General features: G+C 42.8%; 1 protein-coding gene across 2 annotated transcripts in view; it reads left to right on the forward strand.

The window, feature by feature from the left end:
- LOC115199784 (mediator of RNA polymerase II transcription subunit 27) overlaps positions 1-21070 on the forward strand; it is a 107649-nt gene extending 86579 nt beyond the window's left edge. Inside the window, exons 5-8 of one of the 2 annotated variants that reach the window (XM_029762211.1) lie at positions 3994-4101; positions 7119-7160; positions 16142-16219; positions 20288-21070. In XM_029762211.1, coding sequence (XP_029618071.1) covers positions 3994-4101; positions 7119-7160; positions 16142-16219; positions 20288-20422 — 363 coding nt within the window. In that variant the 3' untranslated portion in view covers positions 20423-21070. Of the gene's footprint in view, positions 1-3993; positions 4102-7118; positions 7161-13937; positions 14066-16141; positions 16220-20287 lie in introns of those variants that run through there. The other variant, XM_029762212.1, reaches the window with a different exon arrangement.
- The last annotated feature ends 1356 nt before the right edge of the window (positions 21071-22426 follow it).

A 22426-nucleotide genomic window follows, 5' to 3' on the forward strand; every position in this document is an offset into this window, starting at 1 on the left:
GCATGGGAGATGGAAGCCTGTCCAGTGTGCTTTAGTTAGTTAGTCAGTCAGTCAGTGTGGATGAGCCTCAGGGCCTGGCCAGGCCTGGGCAGAGAACTAGGTCCCGCCTCTATAAAAGGCCTGTCGTCAGTAATGGATTCTCCCTTTGAGCACCTGTCTTTCTGGGGAGCGAGCGGGCCGCCGGAGAGACATGTCAGCCTTTGAGCCTCCCTGACACTCCTGAATTTAATAAGCCGCTAAAGAAGGGGAAATGTGTGTTGCTGAGGCGCCCTAATGAAATATGATTGGATGCGGATGGGTTTTCTTGACATGTTTAATCACGTCTAATCCCCACTCCTCTGTTGAATTTAAAAGGGCTGTGCAGGTCTGCAATATTCAAAGTCTTCAAAGTGTATTTTGGTGTCATCTCTCTGAAGGTCTTTTGGAGAGACAGGTCTTTGTGTGCACTGCTTTTAGTAGTGGTTCTGGGTTGATCGACAGTTTAACCTGACTAGAAGAGATAGCCGACTTGGGCTGGCCAGGCAGGAAGACTTTCTTCCTCTTTTCCTGCATGAGTAAAAGGGTCATTTTACTTAGTTAGCCTCGTACTGTTTTGGAACCGTCACTGTCTTTTACTTGTCTGTGCTAACACACTAAACAGGAGGACGTTTCGCTCCTCTCTAAACTGCACTCGATGTGTTCAGGCACTCCTCGAAATGAGTTTGTCGATCACCTCTCCAATTAGCAGGCTTACAAGAGCTCTGGAAATGACAAGCCTTTTACAGAAGCCTCTTAGGCCATCTAACCAGCCGTCTTCTGCGGGGAAACAAATACTATTCAATGGTGATATTTTCCTCATTAATGGATTTATTCATTTATGCATGGAGGATCGTTAGATTCTCTGTCACCGGACTTAAAAAGTGTCCTTTTCTTTCTTCTTTTGGAGTGCAGAACAATCCATCAAGTCAAATGCTTTTGAAGTGTTAGACAATGCTGGGGGTTTTCCTCACCGCACAAATTCAAATACCAAACCTCTTACTGTTCCGCCATGAACTGAAACTCTGGTCAGCTTCCATAGGATTTAGAACTAGCAAAACATAGAACTGGTCAACTTTTGGCCATTGTAGATGTCTTGGTAACGCTACATTTTACAGTACTCTTTCCACACTGTCCGATATTATCAGGAAATTATATGGCAACAAATGGATAGGCTACAAGTTTAGCAAAGCCTAATTAAGAGAATTTACAGAGAATGCTACACAATTCTTGTGAAAATGTTTTATTTGTCTAAAAACATGCATTTTCCTTGAACTGTGTACTCAGACTAGGCTGTAGGTATACCATATCAGCTCGCATTGACATTCTCTACACAATGTTCTCAGCTTAGCGAAGCCTGATGAAGACTATTTAGAGTTGTGAACATTACACTATTTTTAAGAAAATAGATTATTTGTAGATTATAGCCTAATATCCAGGTAAATATCTGATAATATACACTACCGTTCAAAAGTTTGGGGTCACTTAGAAATGTCTTCGTTTTTGAAAGAAAAGCCCAAAAAATTGTCCATTAAAATAACATCAAATTGATCAGAAATACACTTTAGACATTGTTTATGTTGTAAATGACTATTGTAGCTGGAAACGGCTGATTTTTTTTTTTTTAATGGAATATCTACATAGGCGTACAGAGGCCCACTATCAGCAACCATCACTCCTGTTTTCCATTGGCACATTGTGTTAGCTAATCCAAGTTTATCATTTAGAAAGGCTAATTGATTATTAGAAAACCCTTTTGCAATTATCTTAGCACAGCTGAAAACGGTTGTCCTGATTAAAGAAGCAATAAAACTGGCCTTTAGACTAGTTGAGTATCTGGAGCATCAGCATTTGTGGGTTTGATTACAGGCTCAAAATGGCTAGAAACAAAGTCCTTTCTTCTGAAACTCGTCAGTCTGTTCTTGTTCGGAGAAATTAAGGCTATTCCATGTGAGAAATTGCCAAGAAACTGAAGATCTCGTACAACGCTGTGTACTACTTCCTTCACAGAACAGAGCAAACTGGCTCTAACCAGAATAGAAAGAGTGGGAGGTCCCGGTGCACAACTGAGCAAGAGGACAAGTACATTATAGGATCTAGTTTGAGAAACAGACGCCTCACAAGTCCTCAACTGGCAGCATCATTAAATAGTACCCGCAAAACACCAGTCTCAACGTCAACAGTGAAGAGGCAACTCCGGGATGCTAGCCTTCTAGGCAGAGTTGCAAAGAAAAAGCCATGTCTTAGACTGGCCAATAAAAATAAAATATTAAGATGGGCAAAATAACACACACACACTGGACAGAGGAAGATTGGGAAAAAAAGTGTTATGTACAGACGAATCTAAGTTTGAGGTGTTCGGATCACAAAGAAGAGCATTCGTGAGACACAAACATTTTTAAAAAATGCTGTAGGAGTGCTTGACGCCATCTGTCAAGCATGGTGGAGGCAATGTGATGGTCTGGGGGTGCTTTGGTGGTGGTAAAGTGGGAGATTTGTACAGGGTAAAGGGATCTTGAAGGAAGGCTATCACTCCATTTTGCAACACCATGCCATACCGTGGACGGTGCTTAATTGGAGCCAATTTCCTCCTACAACAGGACAATGACCCAAAGCACAGCTCCAAACTATGCAAGAACGATTTAGGGAAGAAGCAGTCAGCTGGTATTCTGTCTATAATGGAGTGGCCAGCACAGTCACCGGATCTCAACCCTATTGAGCTGTTGTGGGAGCAGCTTGACCGTATGGTATGTAAGAAGTGCCCATCAAGCCAATCCAACGTGTGGGAGGTGCTTCAGGAAGCATGGGGTGAAATCTCTTCAGATTACCTCAACAAATTGACAAATGGAGGATTCTTTGACGAAAGCAAAGTTTGAAGGACACAATTATTATTTCAATTAAAAATCATTATTTATAACCTTGTCAACGTCTTGACTATATTTCCTATTCATTTTGCAACTCATTTCTTGTATGTTTTCATGGAAAACAAGGACATTTCTAAGTGACCCCAAACTTTTGAACGGTAGAGTACGTAAAATAAACTGCCACTGAGTATTAAGATTTTGGTTTTTTATTGAAAAAAATTGATGTGTACTTACTACAGTGTGTTTTCTAACCTGTAACCTCCATTGCCACATCTTTTTTGTCGCTCTGAGGCGTTGTTGCTCAGTTCATGCAATGTCATACAGTCTTCCATTGAATCCAACTGATTTGGCTTGTTTCAATGAGAGGGTTTCTCAGTCACCATCTCTTTCTCATGTTTGAGTGGAGTCATGAAAAGAGTTAAAGCCCTCCCAAACACTGTGCTCTCCCTGTCAGTCTGGGACGGTGTTTCCCGCCCACTCGCCGACCGAGCCAGAGCGCTGCCTGGGATTAATAATTCAGGCTGGGTAGAGCATGCGATAAGCACCGCTTTTTTGTTCTGGGGATGCTGCTGATGTTTGAACAGATTTGACAAATAAAGAGGGGGCTTTTCTCCTATCGTGCTCCCCTTCTTCCCCCTTTCCTCCCCCACCTCTCTCTCTCTGTCTCTCCCCCTATCTCCAGTACTTGCAGTGGGAAGTCCAAAAGAGGCCGATTTCCCCTGTGTCTCATTCTTATCCCGCTGCTCTTATACAGAGATACCCAAAGACCTCAAGTCAAAGCCCTCTGTAAGCTTTCCTTATCCTTCAAAGATCAAGGTCAATGTCTAGCACAGGCACACTTTGCAGCTCAGCAATTCTGTTTGTCAAGCGCGTGTCGGATGCAAAGAGGTGTCTGCTCTTTTCCAAGGTTAATTCACTGGAAAGGTTGCGTACAGCAAGACTATTGGGTCATCCAGTGGAGAGCACTATAGGTTGTAGGTTAACCACCGCCTCAAGGGGAAAGAGAAGGGGAGAGAAGGCTAAGCATATTTCTTTGGCATGGTGGTAGGTTAGGAGAGACTGAACAGTGCTGAATTTGTTATTGTCTTTTCCTCTCTGCTGTCTCTTTCTTTAGGTGACGTTGGGGAAAGTGCTGAAAACCATTGTGGTGATGAGAAGCCTGTTCATAGACCGGACCATCGTGAGAGGATTCAACGAGAACGTGTATTCCGAGGATGGCAAGGTATTGCTTTAAATGGGAGGTTTTTGCCCAAACAACTGGATTGAGTAGTACTGCATGTGATAGTGAGGTGCAACCCTCTCTCCATTGCAAAAATACAAGTACGGTCTTTTTTTTACTTGACATAAGAGGCGTCATACTAGGCATACAGTGCCTTCTGAAAGTATTCAGACCCCAGGTTTGTAAACATTTTTTGCAAATGTATTAAAAATAAAAAACAAAAATACCTTATTTGCACAAGTATTTAGACCCTTTGCTATGAGACTCGAAATTGAGCTGAGGTGCATCTTGTTTCCATTGATCATCCTTGAGATGTTTCTACAACTTGTTTGGTGTCCACCTGTGGTACATTAAATTGATTTGACATGATTTGGAAAGGCATACACCTGTCTATATAAGATCCCACTGTTGACAGTTCATGTCAGAGCAAAAACCAAGCCATGAGGTCGAAGGAATTGTCCGTACAGCTCCGAGACGACAGGATTGTATCGAGGCACAGATCTGCGGAAGGGTACCAAAAAAGGTCTGCAGCATTGAAGGTCCCCAAGAACACAGTGACCTCCATCATTCTTAAATGGAAGAAGTTTGGAACCACCAAGACTCTGCCTAGACCTGGCCGCCCGGCCAAACTGAGCAATCGGGGAAGAAGGGCCTTGGTCAGGGAGGTGACCAAGAACCCGATGGTCACTCTGACAGAGCTCTGGAGTTCCTCTGTGGAGATGGGAGAATCTTCCAGAAGGATAACCATCTCTGCAGCACTCTACCAATCAGGCCTTTATTGTAGAGTAGCCAGATGGAAGCCACTCCTCAGTAAAAGGTACATGACAGCCCGCTTGGAGTTCGTCAAAATACACCTAAAGACTCTCAGACCATGAGAAACAAGATTCTCTGGTCTGATGAAACCAAGATTCAACTCTTTGGCCTGAATGCCAAGCGTCACGTCAGGAGGAAACCTGGCACAATCCCTACGGTGAAGCGTGGTGGCAGCATCATGCTGTGGAGATGTTTTTCAGAGACAGGGACTGGGAGACTAGTCAGAATCGAGGCAAAGATAAACAGAGAAAAATACAGAGAGAAATCCTTGATGGAAACCTGCTCCAGAGCGCTCAGGACCTCGGACTGGGACAAAGGACAAAGCACACAGCCAAGACAACGCAGGAGTGGCTTTGAGACAAATTTTTGAATGTCCTTGAGTGGCCCAGCCAGAGCCCGGACTTGAACCGGATCAAACATCTCTGGAGAGACCTGAAAATAGCTGTGCAGCAATGCTCCCCATCCAACCTGACAGAGCTTGAGAGGATCTGCAGAGAAGAATGGGAGAAACTCCCCAAATACAGGTGTGCCAAGCTTGTAGCGTCATACCCAAGAAGACTTTAGGCTGTAATCACTGCCAAAGGTGCTTCAACAAAGTACTGAGTAAAAGGTCTGAACACTTATGTAAATGTTATGTTTCAGTTTTATTTATAAATTAGCAAACATTTCTACAAACAAGTTTTTGCTTTGTCATCATGGGGTATTGTGTGTAGATTGAGGGGGAAAAAAGATTTCATCAATTTTAGAATAAGGCTGTAACGTAGCAATGTGGAAAAAGTCAAGGGGTCTGAATACTTTACGAATGCACTGTATATTATCTGTACACATCCAAGGAGAGTTCAGTCCTCTTGAGAGTTTCCTGGGTACCATGAATGGGTCTCTCTGGGCTATGTTTTCAAAGTGACCTCATATAGCCTCCTATCGAACAGTTTTGTTAGAGGGCTGACGGTTTCCAGCTGCTAACGTAAGAGTATGCAATCCAGGGTCTGGACCTACAATCCTCATTGTCAGTTTTCTGTTGGCACTGTTGAATCATTTAGATGACGGCTTCCTTTATCAGTCTCTCACATGAAAAGCTTGTAAAGAATGGGAGACATTGGCTTTCCTCTATGATTTCCCGTCTGTCAGATTCAACATTAGTCCCTCGTTCATTTTGAATATGGCTCTGTGTTGGTGTTTCGCCCTCACTCCGGGACTCTTTGAACTGACATGAATATGAGGAGGCCATCAAAGCCACAGAGAACTAGCACTGTTAATTAAGCCAATGAATGGGAGACTTTTGAACCTCCTGCTACAACAGTGTTGTCTGATGTACTCAATTGTGTGTGTGTTCATGCATGTGTGTTTACAGTCAAGCTCTTACATATACAACTAACCAGGTACTTTATAGAGATAATCTGCTCCTTGGAAAATGTTTTGTAGTCCAGACATTCCCAAAGCGCCACCTAGGATGACTTAGACACAACAGCAGCAGCCAGGGTTTAGTTTAGGGTGTCTTGCCTCGTCTGCTCCATCCCTCAGGGTCCACCATCCCCATTTCTGCCATTTTCTCCACTAATTATCATATGGTAAGAAGCAGCAGGAGCCGCAAGCTGAGCCTCCTAGCGTACAGAAAGAGAGGGGGGAAAAGGAGAAGGAAAACTGCACTATCAAAGGAGGGCTTCAAAGACTATCTAAGGCATCTCATGGGTAATTTGCGATCCTGTATTCTTCCCCCTTCAAAGGGTCTCTGTGTGTCGGGAGTGGGTAGAGGGACAGAGGGGGATCGAATCCGATTTCTCTAATAAATGCTGACACCGGGCCTGTTTGATATTAGATTCAGGGGAGCGTTTTGATTTGTTAACGCCTTTGAAAGTGTTTGGACAACCTTCACACAATCTCCTGCCCACCTCTCCTCATTTACTGTAGGACCATGGAAGCTAGAGGACAGTAGGGCGGCAAGAAAGAGGAATCATTTGAACAAAAAATATAGACCTGATATAAAACCCCAGAATACATTGCTAATAAATGGTATCACGAATACCAAGAGAAAGTTGATGGCGTTGTCAGTCTTGATGATGACGACAACAACATGTTTACTCCAATCCCATTGTTCTGAACGCACCAAAGGAACACTTGGTGTGATTTGCATCATATACAACTGAAGAAAAGAATGTGCAATGTTTGAAAATGAATAATGGCAATCATTTCTCCTTTCCTCTCCTCAGCTGGATATCTGGTCGAAGTCAAACTATCAAGTATTTCAAAAGGTGAGACTTCATCTTTATGTGTTCACCCCAGACTGAGGTGCAATTCCTACTTGGCAGGCGCCAACCTCAGGAACTCATGAATAGTCACGTAGGTCTCCATATTGTGGTCCAGTCGGTCTCTCCCGTTGGGCCACCTGTTACTGTGTGTTCTTCTCTCTCACTAGTCAAGCCCTGTCATACCAAAATATACTCTCTTACCTGTTGGATTTTATTTTAAACTAAAACCACTTTCCATCATGATCAGCTCTGGCAAGCATACGGAGGTTATGAGTCGTCCTCACTCCCCTCCCTCATCAAATCTCAACAGGCATGGGCATGGCAGCCTATGGGCAGCCAACCGCCACACACACACACACACACCAGTGACAGCGATGAAGCCAACATGAAAAGAAAGAGAGCACACAAATGTGTCTTTCATAGAGAATTCTCAATTGTATGTTTTTATTTATTTATTACTTTTAACAGTTGATCAGCTTTACTATTGCAGATAGATTGTGGCTTCCATCAATGTAATTGTCTGCATCATTTCCAAACACCCATATATTTTTGGGTAAGTAGATACAGTACCAGTCAAAAGTTTGGACAGTTTTTTTTTCTTTAAAGAAAAAAAAGAAAAATTTTCTACATTGTAGAATAATAGTGAAGACATCAAATCTATGAAATAACTCATATGAAATCATGTAGTAACCAAGAAAGTGTTAAACAAATTTTAGATTCTTCAAAGTAGCCACCCTTTGCCTTGATGATAGCTTTGCACACCCTTGGCATTCTCTCAACCAGCTTCACCTGGAATACTTTTCCAACAGTCTTGTAGGAGTTCCCACATATGCTGAGCACTTGTTGGCTGCTTTTCCTTCACTCTGCGGTCCAACTCCTCCCAAACCATCTCAATTGGGTTGAGGTTGGGTGATTGTGAAGGCCAGGTCATCTGATGCAGCACTCCGTCACTCTCCTTCTTAGTCAAATAGCCCTTACACAGTCTGGAGGTGTTTCGGGTCATTGTCCTGTTGAAAAACAAATGATAGTCCCCCTAAGCGCAAACCAGATGGGATGGCATATCGGTGCAGAATGCTGTGGTAACCTTGCTGGTTAAGTGTGCCTTGAATTCTAAATAAATCACAGACAGTGTCACCAGCAAAGCACCCCCACACCTCCTCCTCCATGCTACATGGTGGGAACCACACATGCGGCAAACATCCGTTCACCTACTCTGCATCTCACAAAGACATGGCGGTTGGAACCAAAAGTCTCAAATTTGGACTCCTCAGACCAAAGGACAGATTTCCACGATCTAATGTCCATTGCTCGTGTTTCTTGGCCCAAGCAAGTCTCTTCTTCTTATTGGTGTCCTTTAGTAGTGGTGTCTTTGCAGCAATTCAACCATGAAGGCCTGATTCACGCGGTCTCTTCTGAACAGTTGGTGTTGAGATGTGTCTGTTACTTGAACTCTGTGAAGCATTTATTTGGGCTGGTAACTAATGAACTTATCCTCTGCAGCAGAGGTAACTCTGGGCCTTCCTTTCCTGTGGCAGTCCTCATGAGAGACAGTTTCATCATAGCGCTTGATGGTTTTTGCGACTGTACTTGAAGAAACTTTCAAAGTTCTTGACATTTTCTGTATTGACTAATCTTCAAGTCTAAAAGTAATGATGGACTGTCGTTTCTTTTTGCTTATTTGAGCTGTTCTTGCCATAATATGGACTTGTTTTTTTTTTAAATAGGGCTATCTTCTGTATACCCACCCCTACCTTGTAACAACACAACTGATTGGCTCAATCGCATTAAGAAGGAAAGAAATTCCACAAATTAACGTTTAACAAGGCACACCTCATGAAGCTGGTTGAGAGAATGCCAAGAGTGTGCAAAGCTGTCATCACGACAAAGGGTGGCTACTTTAAAGATTCTCAAGATTTGTTTAACACTTTTCTGGTCACTACATGATTTCATGTATGTTATTTCAAAGTTTTGTTGTCTTCACTATTATTCTACAATGTTTACAGTACCAGTCAAAAGTTTGGACACACCTACTCATTCCAGGGTTTTTCTTTACTTTTTTTACTAATGGACAACAACTCTTAGGCTTCTACTTCCAGCTTATACATTCTGTTTGCATTTTACGGACATGGTATAGTTTTACAATAGTTATCGTTTGTTTGTTTTTAGTCCCATCCTTCAGCTCCACTCAACCCCTCCCGTCTGTCTCTGAGCACACCATCCAGTATTTCCATAGATTCTACATATTGTAAATTAAAGATAAAAAAATGTCTAAGACTTATATTATTAATCGATTGACTATGACTTTTTTTAAGTCACCCAGCAGTGCTATTTGCAAAGTTGGCTCCAGGTAAATGTTGCAATGCTTAAGCCATTCCTGAACCTGCGACCCAAAACAATCTACATATGTACCAAAACAAATGATCTAATGATTCTGTCTCTTTGCAGTAAAATCTGCAGAGCTGGGATGGTTGTATCCCCCATATATATATAACATTCTATTGGTTACAAGAATTTTGTGTAATAATTTAAATCGAAAAACTCAGTTTTAAATCATATCAAACTTTATTTGTCACATGCGCCGAATACAAGTGTAGACTTTACCGTGAAATGCTTACTTACGAGCCCGTAACCAACAGTGCAGTTCAAGAAGAAATATTTACCAAGTAGACTAAAATAAAAAGTAATAATAAAAAGTAACACAATAAGAATAACAATAACGAGGCAATATACAGGGGTGCACCGGTACCGAGTCAGTGTGCAGAGGGTACAGGCTAGTAATCTGTACATGTAGGTGGGGGCGAAGTGACTATGCATAGGTAACAAACCAACAGTGAATAGCAGCAGTGTACAAAAGGGAGAGGGGGTCAGTGTAAATTGTCCAGTGGTGATTTTATGAATTGTTCAGCAGTCTTATGGCTTGGGGGTAGAAGCTGTTGAGGAGCCTTTTGGTCCTAGACTTGGCACTCCGGTACCGCTTACCGTGCGGTAGCAGAGAAAACAGTCTGTAACTTGGGTAACTGGAGTCTGACAATTTTATGGGCTTTCCTCTGACACCGCTTATTATATAGGTCCTGGATGGCAAGAAGCTTGGCCCCAGTGATGTACTGGGCCGTTCGCACTACCCTCTGTAGCGCCTGAAGGTCAGATGCCGAGAAGTTGCCATACCAGGTGGTGATGCAGCCAGTCAGGATGCTCTCAATGGTGCAGCTGTGGAACCTTTTGAGGATCTGGGGACCCATGCCAAATCTTTTCATTCTACTGAGGGGGAATAGGTTTTGTTGTGCCCTCTTCACGGCTGTCTTGGTATGTTTGGACCATGATAGTTCGTTGGTGATGTGGACACCAAGGAACTTGAAACTCTCGACCCTCTCCACTACAGCCCCGTCAATGTTAATGGGGGCCTGTTCTGCCCGCCTTTTCTTGTAGTCCACGATCAGCTCCTTAGTCTTGCTCACATTGAGGGAGAGGTTGTTGTACTGGCACCACACTGTCAGTTCTCTGACCTCCTCCCTATAGGCCATCTCATCAGTGATCAGGCCTACCACTGTTGTGTCGTCAGGAAACTTAACCTCTCCAGGGTAGGTGGGACGAAATCGTCCCAACTACGTAACAGCCAGTGGAATCCTGTGGCGCGTAAACCCAAACCACAGCTAAATGCAGCACTAACCTTTGATGATCTTCATCAGATGACACTTCTAGGACATTATGTTATACAATACATGCATGTTTTGTTCAATCAAGTTCATATTTATATCAAAAAACAGCTTTTTACATTCGCATGTGACGTTCAGAACTAGCATACCCCCCGCAAACTTCCGGTGAATTTACTAAATTACTCACGATAAACGTTCACAAAATACATAACAATTATTTTAAGAATTATAGATACAGAACTCCTCTATGCACTCGCTATGTCCGTTTTTAAAATAGCTTTTCGGTGAAAGCACATTTTGCAATATTCTAAGTAGATAGCCCGGCATCACAGGGCTAGCTATTTACACACCCACCAAGTTTAGCCCTCACCAAAGTCAGATTTACTATAAGAAATATGTTTTTACCTTTGCTGTTCTTCGTCAGAATGCACTCCCAGGACTTCTACTTCAATAACAAATGTTGGTTTGGTCCCAAATAATCCATAGTTATATCCAAATAGCGGCGTTTTGTTCGTGCGTTCAAGACACTATCCGAAAGGGTAAATAAGGGTTACGCGCCCGACGCGTTTCGTGACAAAAAAAATCTAAATATTCCATTACCGTACTTCGAAGCATGTCAACCGCTGTTTAAAATCAATTTTTCTGCCATTTTTCTCGTAAAAAAGCGATAATATTCCGACCGGGAATCTGTGTTTTAGTTCAAAGAGAGAGAAAGTAAAAACATGAGGTCGCCCCGTGCACGTGCCTCAGTCTGATGGTCCTCTGATAGACCACTTACCAAAGGCGCTAAAGTTTTTCAGCCAGGGGCTGCAAAGACATCATTCAGCTTTTTCCCGGGTTCTGAGAGCCTATGGGAGCTGTAGGAAGTGTCACGTTACAGCAAAGATCCTACATTTTCAATAAACAGAGCCAAGAAGCCCAAGGAATGGTCAGAGAGGGTACTTCCTGTACAGAATCTTTTCAGGTTTTTGCCTGCCATATGAGTTCTGTTATACTCACAGACACCATTCAAACAGTTTTAGAAACTTTAGGGTGTTTTCTATCCAAAGCCAATACTTATATGCATACTCTTGTTTCTGGGCAGTAGTAATAACCAGATTAAATCGGGTACGTTTTTTATCCGGCCGTGTAAATACTGCCCCCTAGCCCTAACAGGTTAATGATGGTGTTGGAGTCGTGTTTGGCCACGCAGTCATGGGTGAAAAGGAAATACAGGAGGGGACTAAGTACACACCCCTGAGGGGCCCCAGTGTTAAGGATCAGCATGGCAGACGGGTTGTTGCCTACTCTACCACCTGGGGGGCGGCCCGTCAGGAAGTCCAGGATCCAGTTGCAGAGGGAGGTGTTTAGTCACAGAGTCTTTAGCTTAGTGATGAGCTTCGTGGGCACTATAGTGTTGAACGCTGAGCTGTAGTCAATGAACAGCATTCTCACATAGGTGTTCCTTTTGTCCAGGTGAGAGAGGGCAGTGTGGAGTGCGATTGAGATTGCGTCCTCTGTGTATCTGTTGGGGCGGTATGTGAACTGGAGTGGGTCTAGAGTGTCCGGGAGGATGCTGTTGATTTGAGCCATGACTAGCCTTTCAAAGCACTTCATGGCTACTGACGTGAGTGCCACGGGGTGGTAATCATTTGGGCAAGTTACCTTCGCTTCCTTGGGCACAGGGACTATGGTGGTCTGCTTGAAACATGTAGGTACTACAGACTCGGTCAGGGAGAGGTTGAAAATGTCAGTGAAGACACATGCCAGTTGATCCGAGCATGCTTTGAGTACACGTCCTGGTAATCCGTCTGGCCCAGCTGCTTTGTGAATGTTGACCTGTTTAAAGGTTTTGTTCACATCGGCTACCGAGAGTGTTATCGCACAGTCATCCAGAACAGCTGGTGCTCTCATGCATGCTTCAGTGTTACTTGCCTCGAAGTGAGCATAAAAGGCATTTAGCTGGTCTGGTAGGCTCGTGTCTCTGGGCATCTTGCGTCTGGGTTTCCCTTTGTAGTCCGTAATAGTTTTCAAGCCCTGCTACATCTGACGAGCGTCAGAGCCGGTGTAGTAGGATTCAATCTTAATCCTGTATTGACGCTTTGCTTGTTTGATGGTTCGTCTGAGAGCAGAACAGAATTTCTTATAAGCATCCTGATTAGTCTCCCGCTCCTTGAAAATCGGCAGCTCTAGCCTTTAGCTTGATGCGGATGTGGCCTGTAATACATGGCTTCTGGTTGGGATATGTACGTACGGTCACTGTGGGGACGACGTCGTCGACGCACTTATTGATGAAGGCGATGACTGAGGTGGTGTATTCCACAATGCCATTGGATGAATCCCGGAACATATTCCAGTCTGTGCTAGCAAAACAGTCCTGTAGTGTAGCATCCGCGTCATCTGACCATTTGCCTATTGAGCGAGTCACTGGTACTTCCTGCTTTAGTTTTTGCTTGTAAGCAGGAATCAGGAGGATAGAATTATGGTCAGATTTGCCAAATGGAGTGCAGGGGAGAGCTTTGTATGCATCTCTGTGTGTGGAGTAAAGGTGGTCTAAGATTTATTTTCTTCCTGGTTGCACATGTGACATGCTGGGAAAATTTGGTAAAACTGATTTAAGTTTGCCTGTGTTAAAGTCCCCGGCCACTAGGAGCGCCGCTTCTGGGTGAGCATTTTCTTCTTTGCTTATGGCCTTATAGAGTTGGTTGAGAGCGGTCTTAGTGCCAGCTTTGCTTTGTGGTGGTAAATAGACAGCTACGAATAATACAGATGAGAACTCTCTTGGTAGATCGTGTGGTCTACCGCTTATCATAAGGTACTCTACCTCAGGCGAGCAATACCTCGAGACTTTTTTAATATTAGACATCGCGCGCCAGCTTTTATTGACAAAAAGACACACACCCCCACCCCCTGTCTTATCAGAGGTAGCGTCTCTGTTCTGCCGGTGCATGGAAAATCTCGCTAGCTCTATATTGTCCGTATCTTCGTTCTGCCACTTCTCAGTGAAACATAAGATGTTACAGTTTTTAATATCCTGTTGGTAGGATAATCTTAATTGTAGGTCATCAATTTTATTTTCCAATGATTGCACGTTAGCAAGAAGAATGGAAGGCAATGGGAGTTTACTCGCTCGCCTCTGGATTTTCAGAAGTGTGCCCGATCTGCGGCCTCTTTTCTGGCGTCTTTTCTACACGCAAAAGGCTTGGATCTGGGCCTGTTCCAGTGAAAGCAGGATATCCTTCTCGTCAGACTCGTTAAAGGAAAAAGTTTCTTCCAGTCCACGGTGAGTAATCGCTGTTCTCATGTCCAGAAGTTATTTTCGGTCATAAGAGACAGTAGCAGCAACATTATGTACACATTAAGTTTTTTTTAAAGTTACGCAAAAAAAATAACAAAATAGCACAATTGGTTGGGAATGTAAAACGTCAGCCATGTTCTTCAGCGCCATCACAATTATCCAGCGTTGTTTTGTGTATCAGTTCATAAACAATGTGCTGAAAATCTCTTGCCAACTATTTTGCAATCTATATGGCACAACTGTCAATTTTTGGGTCCTTAAATTAAACTTTAATACTTTTTTATTTAGCACAATTTTCTTTTGCCAATTTTGGTGGGGGCCGGCAAACTTACTTTCTCCCCCTTCCACTTGCCTCTTCCATTTTTGCGGTAATGCTGCAATTAGTTGATTGTAAGTTTGAGTAGAGCAGACATTTCCATATGTTTTTGTTAGCTGTGTGACAACTCCACCAGTCCTATTTATAATATAATTTTCAAAGATTATAAAGAGATATTTAAAAAATTGCAACTAACTTTCTATGGCTTGTTATAAAAATAGCAATATTTTGGAGATGCTTTCATTTTCAAATAACCGAAAATGAGAGGTTATAAAATGAATAAAAGGGAAAAGGTCATTCTTGAACATGGGGTGAGATATTCTTACTAATCTTCTAGGGAACCAGTTCGGATTTAAGTATAACTTTTCAATGACTAAAGCTTTTAGTGAGAAGTCTAATGGTTTAATATTTAATCATTTCTGCCCTCCGAATTCATATTCATGATATAAATAGGCCCGTTTAATTTTGTCTGGCTTGCCGTTCCAAATAAAATGTAATCTTTTTTGCTCATATAATTAAAAAAACAAGTCGCTAGGTGTATGCAAGGTCATAAGCAAATAGGTAAACTGGGATATGACTAAAAAGTTTATCAGGGTGATTTTCCCACAAATAGACAGGTATTTTCCTTTCCACGGTAGCAAGATCTTATCTATTTTTGCTAACTTTCTATTCAAATGTATTTTAATGAGAGAATTTTTTATTTTAGGATATAAATACAGAGTATGTCCACTTCACTGTCAGACCATTTTATTGGTTAACTACAGTATGTTTATTTCTTGATCTCATCCTTATGCAAACAGACCCAGTCTGATGGGGAGGGAGGGAGGGAGGGAGGAGGGCACCTGTCAGCTTCCCCTCCCATCTTTCATTGCACTGGCAAGGTCTGACTTGTGACCGAAGCCTCTTACTTTGTTACCTGTCCATACATTTTACATTTAAGTCATTTAGCAGACGCTCTTATCCAGAGCGACTTACAGTAGTGAATGCATACATTTCATACAATTTCATACATTTTTTTTCTTTTCTGTGCTGGCCCCCTGTGGGAATCAAACCCACAACCCTGGCGTTGCAAACACCATGCTCTACCAACTGAGCTACAGGGAAGGCTGTCCAGTCATATACCTTACATCTTCTTTGGGAAGAACTTTTACCCTGGTTTTGATATGTTTTCCCTGCGCATGTACTGTACTGCCTGCCATGTACTAGTAATAGCCATACCCCTCATGCTTCGCCAGATGGTCAAAATGCAATAGCAATGGACATATTGACTGGACACAGCAACAACAAAAATTGTCAGAATAATGTGGTTCATCAAAGTTACATAATAAATGGCTGTATATAATTGCATGTGGGATGAATATTAGATTTTGATCAAAATATTAAGAATAATAAGACTCCTAGTCACTGCCAAGTGAATATGTGTAGGAGGGAGAGATTGGTACAGTATATGCTATGATTAGGATTGCTCCAATGACAACCCTGCGCTGGTCTAGCAGACTTCTATTAGTTATGTTGAAAGTCGAGTAATGATTGCTCAGGCCTTGAAAACATGTTTTACTTGACCGCTTTTATTGATTAAGTTATGTAGTACTCACTTGCTCATAAAATCATATTGAATTGGAAAAGAACTGGCAGACTTAATGTGATTTGTATTGTCTCAGGCTTAGCAGAGGAAATTGGGAATGTTTACAAATATTCATCGACAATGTGTTTTTACAAGCCCTGGTTTTTCTCTAAGGTTACGGATCATGCCACCACTGCTCTGCTGCACTACCAACTCCCCCAGATGCCCGACGTGGTGGTGCGTTCCTTCATGGTGAGCTCCACTACTTGATAATCTACTCTGTCTTTGGTCCCATATCTTCACCATAAACACATAGCCGATTGATTGCACTCGCATTGCTGTCTCTAGGGATCTTATCATACCTACAGTACTGTTAGTGCCTCTTTTGATTGAAAGCTCTAACTAATTTTTGAGGAAGGGGTTAAAAACTGTCATGCTATTACTGGATACAGTGCCTTGCAAAAGTATTCATCCCCCTTGGCGTTTTTCCTATTTTGTTGCATTACAACCTGTAACTTAAATTGATTTTTATTTGGATTTCATGTAATGGACATACACAAAATTGTCCAAATTGGTGAAATTAAAAAAATTACTTGTTTCAAAAAAATCTAAAAAAGAAAAAATTGAAAAGTGGTGTGTGCATATGTATTCACCCCCTTTGCTATGAAGCCCCTAAATAAGATCTGGTGCAACCAATTACCTTCAGAAGTCACATAATTAGTTAAATAAAGTTCACCTGTGTGCAATCTGTGTCACATGATCTGTCACATGATCTCAGTATATATACACCTGTTCTGAAAGGCCCCAGTGTCTGCAACACTACTAAGCAAGGGGCACCACCAAGCAAGCGGCACCATCAAGACCAAGGAGCTCTCCAAACAGGTCAGGGACAAAGTTGTGAAGTACAGATCAGGGTTGGGTTATAAAAAAAATATCCAAAACTTTGAACATCCCACGGAGCACCATTTAAATCCATTATTTAAACAAATTGAAAGAATATGGCACCACAACAAACCTGCCAAGAGAGGGCCGCCCACCAAAACTCACGGACCAGGCAAGGAGGGCATTAATCAGAGAGCCAACAAAGAGACCAAAGATAACCCTGAAGGGGCTGCAAAGCTCCACAGCGGAGATTGGAGTATCTGTCCATAGGACCACTTCAAGCCGTACACTCCACAGAGCTGGGCTTTACGGAAGAGTGGCCAGAAAAAAGCCATTGCTTAAAGAAATAAATAAGCAAACATGTTTGGTGTTCACCAAAAGGCGTGTGGGTGACTCCCCAAACATATGGAGGTACTCTGGTCAGATGAGACTAAAATTGAGCTTTTTGGCCATCAAGGAAAATGCTATGTCTGGCGCAAACCCAACACCTCATCACCCCGAGAACACCATCCCCAGTGAAGTGTGGTGGCAGCATCATGCTGTGGGGATGTTTTTCCATCGGCAGGGACTGGGAAACTGGTCAGAATTGAAGGAATGATGGATGGATCTAAATACAGGGAAATTCTTGAGGGGAATCTGTTTTAGTCTTCCAGAGATTTGAGACTAGGACGGAGGTTCACCTTCCAGCAGGACAATGACCCTAAGCATACTGCTAAAGCAACACTCGAGTGGTTTAAGGGGAAACATTTAAATGTCTTGGAATGGCCTAATCAAAGCCCAGACCTCAATCCAATTGAGAATCTGTGGTATGACTTAAAGATTGCTGTACATCAGCGGAACCCATCCAACTTGAAGGAGCTGGAGCAGTTTTTCCTTGAAGAATGGGCAATGGCTTTTAACAGCTTGGAAAATTCCAGAAAATGATGGAATGGCTTTAGAAGCTTCCGATAGGCTAATTGACAACATTTGAGTCAATTGGAGGTGTACCTGTGGATGTATTTCAAGGCCTACTTTCAAACTCACTGCCTCTTTGCTTGACATCATGGGAATTTTTTTTCAAAAATCAGCCAAGTCTGGTTCATCCTTGGGAGCAATTTCCAAATGCCTGAAGGTACCACGTTCATCTGTACAAACAATAGTACGCAAGTGTAAACACCATGGGACCTGGGACCACGCAGTCGTCATACCGCTCAGGAAGAAGACGCATTCTGTCTCCTAGAGATGAATGTACTTTGGTGCAAAAAGTGCAAATCAATCCCAGAACAACAGCAAAGGACCTTGTGGAAATGCTGGAGGAAACAGGTACAATGTATCTATATCCACAGTAAAACGAGTCAGTAACCTGAAAGGCCGCTCAGCAAGGAAGAAGCTACTGCTCCAAAATCGCAATTAAAAAAAGCCAGACTACAGTTTGCAACTGCACAAGGGGACAAAGATTGTACTTTTTGGAGAAATGTACTCTGGTCTGATGAAACAAAAATAGAACTGTTTGACCATAATGACCATCGTTATGTTTGGAGGAAGAAGGGGGAGGCTTGCAAGCCAAAGAACACCATCCCAACCGTGAAGCACGGGTGTGGCAGCATCATGTTGTGGGGGTGCTTTACTGCAGGAGGGACTGGTGCACTTCACAAAATAGATGACGACATGAGGAAGAAAAATTATGTGGATATATTGAAGCAACATCTCAAGACATCAGTCAGGAAGTTAAAGCTTGGTAGCAAATGGGTCTTCCAAATGGACAATGACCCCAAGCATACTTCCAACGTTGTGGCAAAATGGCTTAAGGACCACAAAGTCAAGGTATTGGAGTGGCCATCACAAAGCCCTGACCTCAATCCCATAGAAAATTTGTGGGCAGAACTGAAAAAGCGTGTGCGAGTAAGAAGGCCTACAAACCTGACTCAGTTACACCAGCTCTGTCAGGAGGAATGGGCCAAAATTCACCCAACTTATTGTGGAAAGCTTGTGGAAACGTTTGGCCCAAGGTAAACAATTTAAAGGCAATGCTACCAAATACTAATTGAGTGTATGTAAACTTCTGACCCACTGGGAATGTGATGAAAGAAACAAAAGCTGAAATAAATCATTCTCTCTACCATTATTCTGACATTTCACATTCTTAAAATAAAGTGGCGATCCTAACTGACCTAAGACAGGGAATTTTTACTGGGATTAAATGTCAGGAATTGTGAAAAACTGAGTTTAAATGTATTTGGCTAAGGTGTATGTAATCTTCCGACTTCAACTGTATAAAAAAAAAAAAAACACATTTCCTCCTCTGCTCCGCTCCTGACAGCATGTGCTGCTGCAGGGAGGGGGGCTTTGCTAGGCAACCGAAGACTGGTTTGCTACAACACCTTGCTTGTTTCAGCAAGGTGAAACAACGTTTCATCATGTTGTAAAGACTCCATGTTACCACTGAACAGACTCAACCGCACTAATGCCTGGCTATCCTGTCTTCAGTCATCTGATTGTTCCACACGAAAATAAATGACAGTTATTTTATTTTCATGACAGTCTTCATCCATAACCGCTGGTTATGCAGTAATTGTGCCCGCCCTACTTAATGTTTTTAAATAGCCCGACTGTCCACTCTGCAGACCTGTGCGCTTAGTGCTGAGGTGAGGGAGATTAATTAGCCATTCCGGTGTTGGAGACCTATTCTGATCTGGCCTGGCCGGGTTGTGGTGGCTGGGTCTAATCAGACAGATCAACGGCTCGGCTTCAAGGGCAACACCCGGGCGCCTCCATTACAAGCCTGTCCTCGTTTACAACTTGACTCTGTCTAGAAAGACATTAGCACAATGTCTGCAATCAATCCTGTTTAAAGGAACAGTTGGCCTAAGTCCCGTTTTAAGTAGTCTCTAAGCAATAAAACAAATATGGCTTCTTTGCACCTGTTTTGCAGTTGCTATTCCATAGGCTTTGCAAATGCATTACTCTCTACTTACCTATAACCGTAGTCTTCTTGTTGCAGCGCTAACATGAGATTGTTGTAATGGGTCTTTTCTCACGCCGCCCAATGAGGGTGGTGATCATTACGCTGGCCGGTGATGAATCGAGGAGCAGGTTTTTAATCCTGCAGATGGATGGTGCCAGTGAATAGGTTTGACAGGTGTGTGAGGGAGGTCTGGCAGTGTGGCTGGCTGGGGCCGACTGATGGGCTGGGAGAGAGAGGGGGGCCCGAGGATGAGGAGAGACTCCACTCACACCCCTGGGTGGATCGACCACAATCCCCACATCGGTGCTCTGTGTCTCTGTCCTCCTCGCTCTCTATCTCTCACCATGTCAGCTCATATGTTCATCAAAATAGCCCGTCATTGAGTTTTGATACAACATTTTATGTTTGACTAGAATCAGTCTATTGGTGAATCCTTCTGAGAAATATATCACTGTCTTCCTGCCTGAATTTCCCTTTTCTTTTCTCCTTTGCAGACCTGGCTAAGAAGCTACATCAAGCTTTTCCAGACCCCGTGTCAGCGTTGTGGGAAGTTCCTGCAGGAGGGCCTTCCCCCGACCTGGAGAGACTTTCGCACCCTGGAAGCCTTCCACGACACGTGTAGGCAATGAGGAATCAGCTGGGAAAGGTTCCATTGGAAACTGTTCTGACACCCCATCTAATAAGACATGGCAAGACTTCACCTGCTCTTCAACCTCCCTCATTGCCACATAGGGATGAGCCAGTAGTGGCAGTCCCGGTGGTTTGATTTGATTTTTGTTGTTGTCCTCCCACTATGTAGGATGATGTCATATTAATGAGTCTACTCACGTTCTACACAATCTCACACTTTAACCCAATCTCACAGCTGTCCAAATGTTTGCCATATAATAAATTGTTCAGTGCTCCTGCTCCAGCCCCCTGGTTGTGCGGAACCTTTTTATTTAGGTTCTGCACAACCAGAACCTCTCCAAATAATAATAAAACAAGTCATTTTTCAGCAAAGTTAGAGCGACCATATTTATGGCCCAAATATCGTGCAGTTTGTTTGGCATTGTGTTGTATCCCTTTTGTACAGGAGCTGGGTTTAATATTTCATGAACCATGCTGGATATGTGGAGGAAAAAGGCTTTTTTTGTGAGGTGGGTGTTAAAAAGGCAAGTGAAGGGAATTGCTCATTTTGTAGAATTAGGCGCCAGACTTTTTGTACATTTTCAAAATAATCTGTGCTCTTCTTTGATAGCCATTGTCTAAATAAAGTACAACATTTTGTTTAATAGTAGCCGTCAGTGTCTTCGTATTTTAAGCTTTTGCAGGATGGAGGAAATGGTCTTGCCAATTCATAACACAACCAAATATGAATACTTTTGAACATCTCTAGTCTTGTTCATCAACTTTTAGATAGACATTACCCATGCATTTCATCATTCGTGGGACTCTGAACAGCAGTTTTTGTCAAGGATCCTTGGCTCATTGTCAAAGAGCACACAGTCAAATGCAGTGTAAATTTTTTTGGACTACACGCAATACTGACATTCTGAACCAAGGTATTTTAAGTCACAGATACACCGCATACAAGATTCTCTCCTAACTAAAAACTTAGTTGCACGCTTTTGAGAAAAACAATGAGTTTACAAGAGTGGTTCAGATTGCATGAAGCATGAAATTGGAATGGGCCTTTTGTATAGTAACCTTTCCAGCACAATAGGGACATCATGCTGTGCCTCTACTGTACAGGTTCCATTCTGGCTTTCCAGCTCTGAATTATTGATTTTGTTTATGTTACTTTGTAGAATCAGCCACTGGAAGAGCTAGTCAGATTAAGCAGAATATGAATAATGGTGATAAAAGCGTACTGTTAGTATCCATCTCCTCCATAGGACAGCAGGACAGGACCGTGTGTATCTGTCTGTCTGCCTGTTCTGTCCATCCGTCCACAGGAATTTGTCAATGCTCCGTTCAGAGAAGCTCCAAACACCCCTTCCCTCTAATTTATTTGCTGTGTGAAATAGCCACCGGGCCTTCATCAGAGTGTAAAGTGTGATTGATGGGCAGAGGAGGGCGGTGTGGGGAAAAGAGGAATGTACCAGGGCCGGTGGCTAAAGAAAGCACAGCTGATTCATTCCCTCTAGTCGCGTGTACAGTCAAGCCCAGTGTAGCCCACTTGTTCTTATTATCTCTCTCTCAATTATCTTAGCATTCTTACACGTTCAACTTGTAGCCTGCACAGGGGCACGTTTAGTAACAAACTTAGTGAATGTAAAATATTTTATTCTGTCAATGACTTCAGTCAAGTATGCCTAGTACTCAATGGGCTCTATAACAAACCTAAAGCAATGGTAAATCGTAGCACTGGTGGTAGCACTATAGGTTTGTGGTTGTGTCCAAAATGTTATGGATATTTTCACAACTAGAATTATGGGCGCAATAGCTGGTGGTGGTGTAAGGGTTGGGTAATGATTAATAAACAAGTTGTAAAAGTGTCGAGGCTTGACCCCTTACTGGCCAATCAGAACATGCTCCACGTCTAAATATGTGGTTGCTACAAGTTGTGTTTATTTGGATCCCCATTAGCTTCTGTAGAAGCAGCAGCTTCTGTTCCTAGGGTTTACAAAAAAACACAAAACATGACCAAG

Source organism: Salmo trutta, chromosome 9 (assembly GCF_901001165.1).
Source record: "Salmo trutta chromosome 9, fSalTru1.1, whole genome shotgun sequence".
Lineage (NCBI taxonomy): Eukaryota > Metazoa > Chordata > Actinopteri > Salmoniformes > Salmonidae > Salmo > Salmo trutta.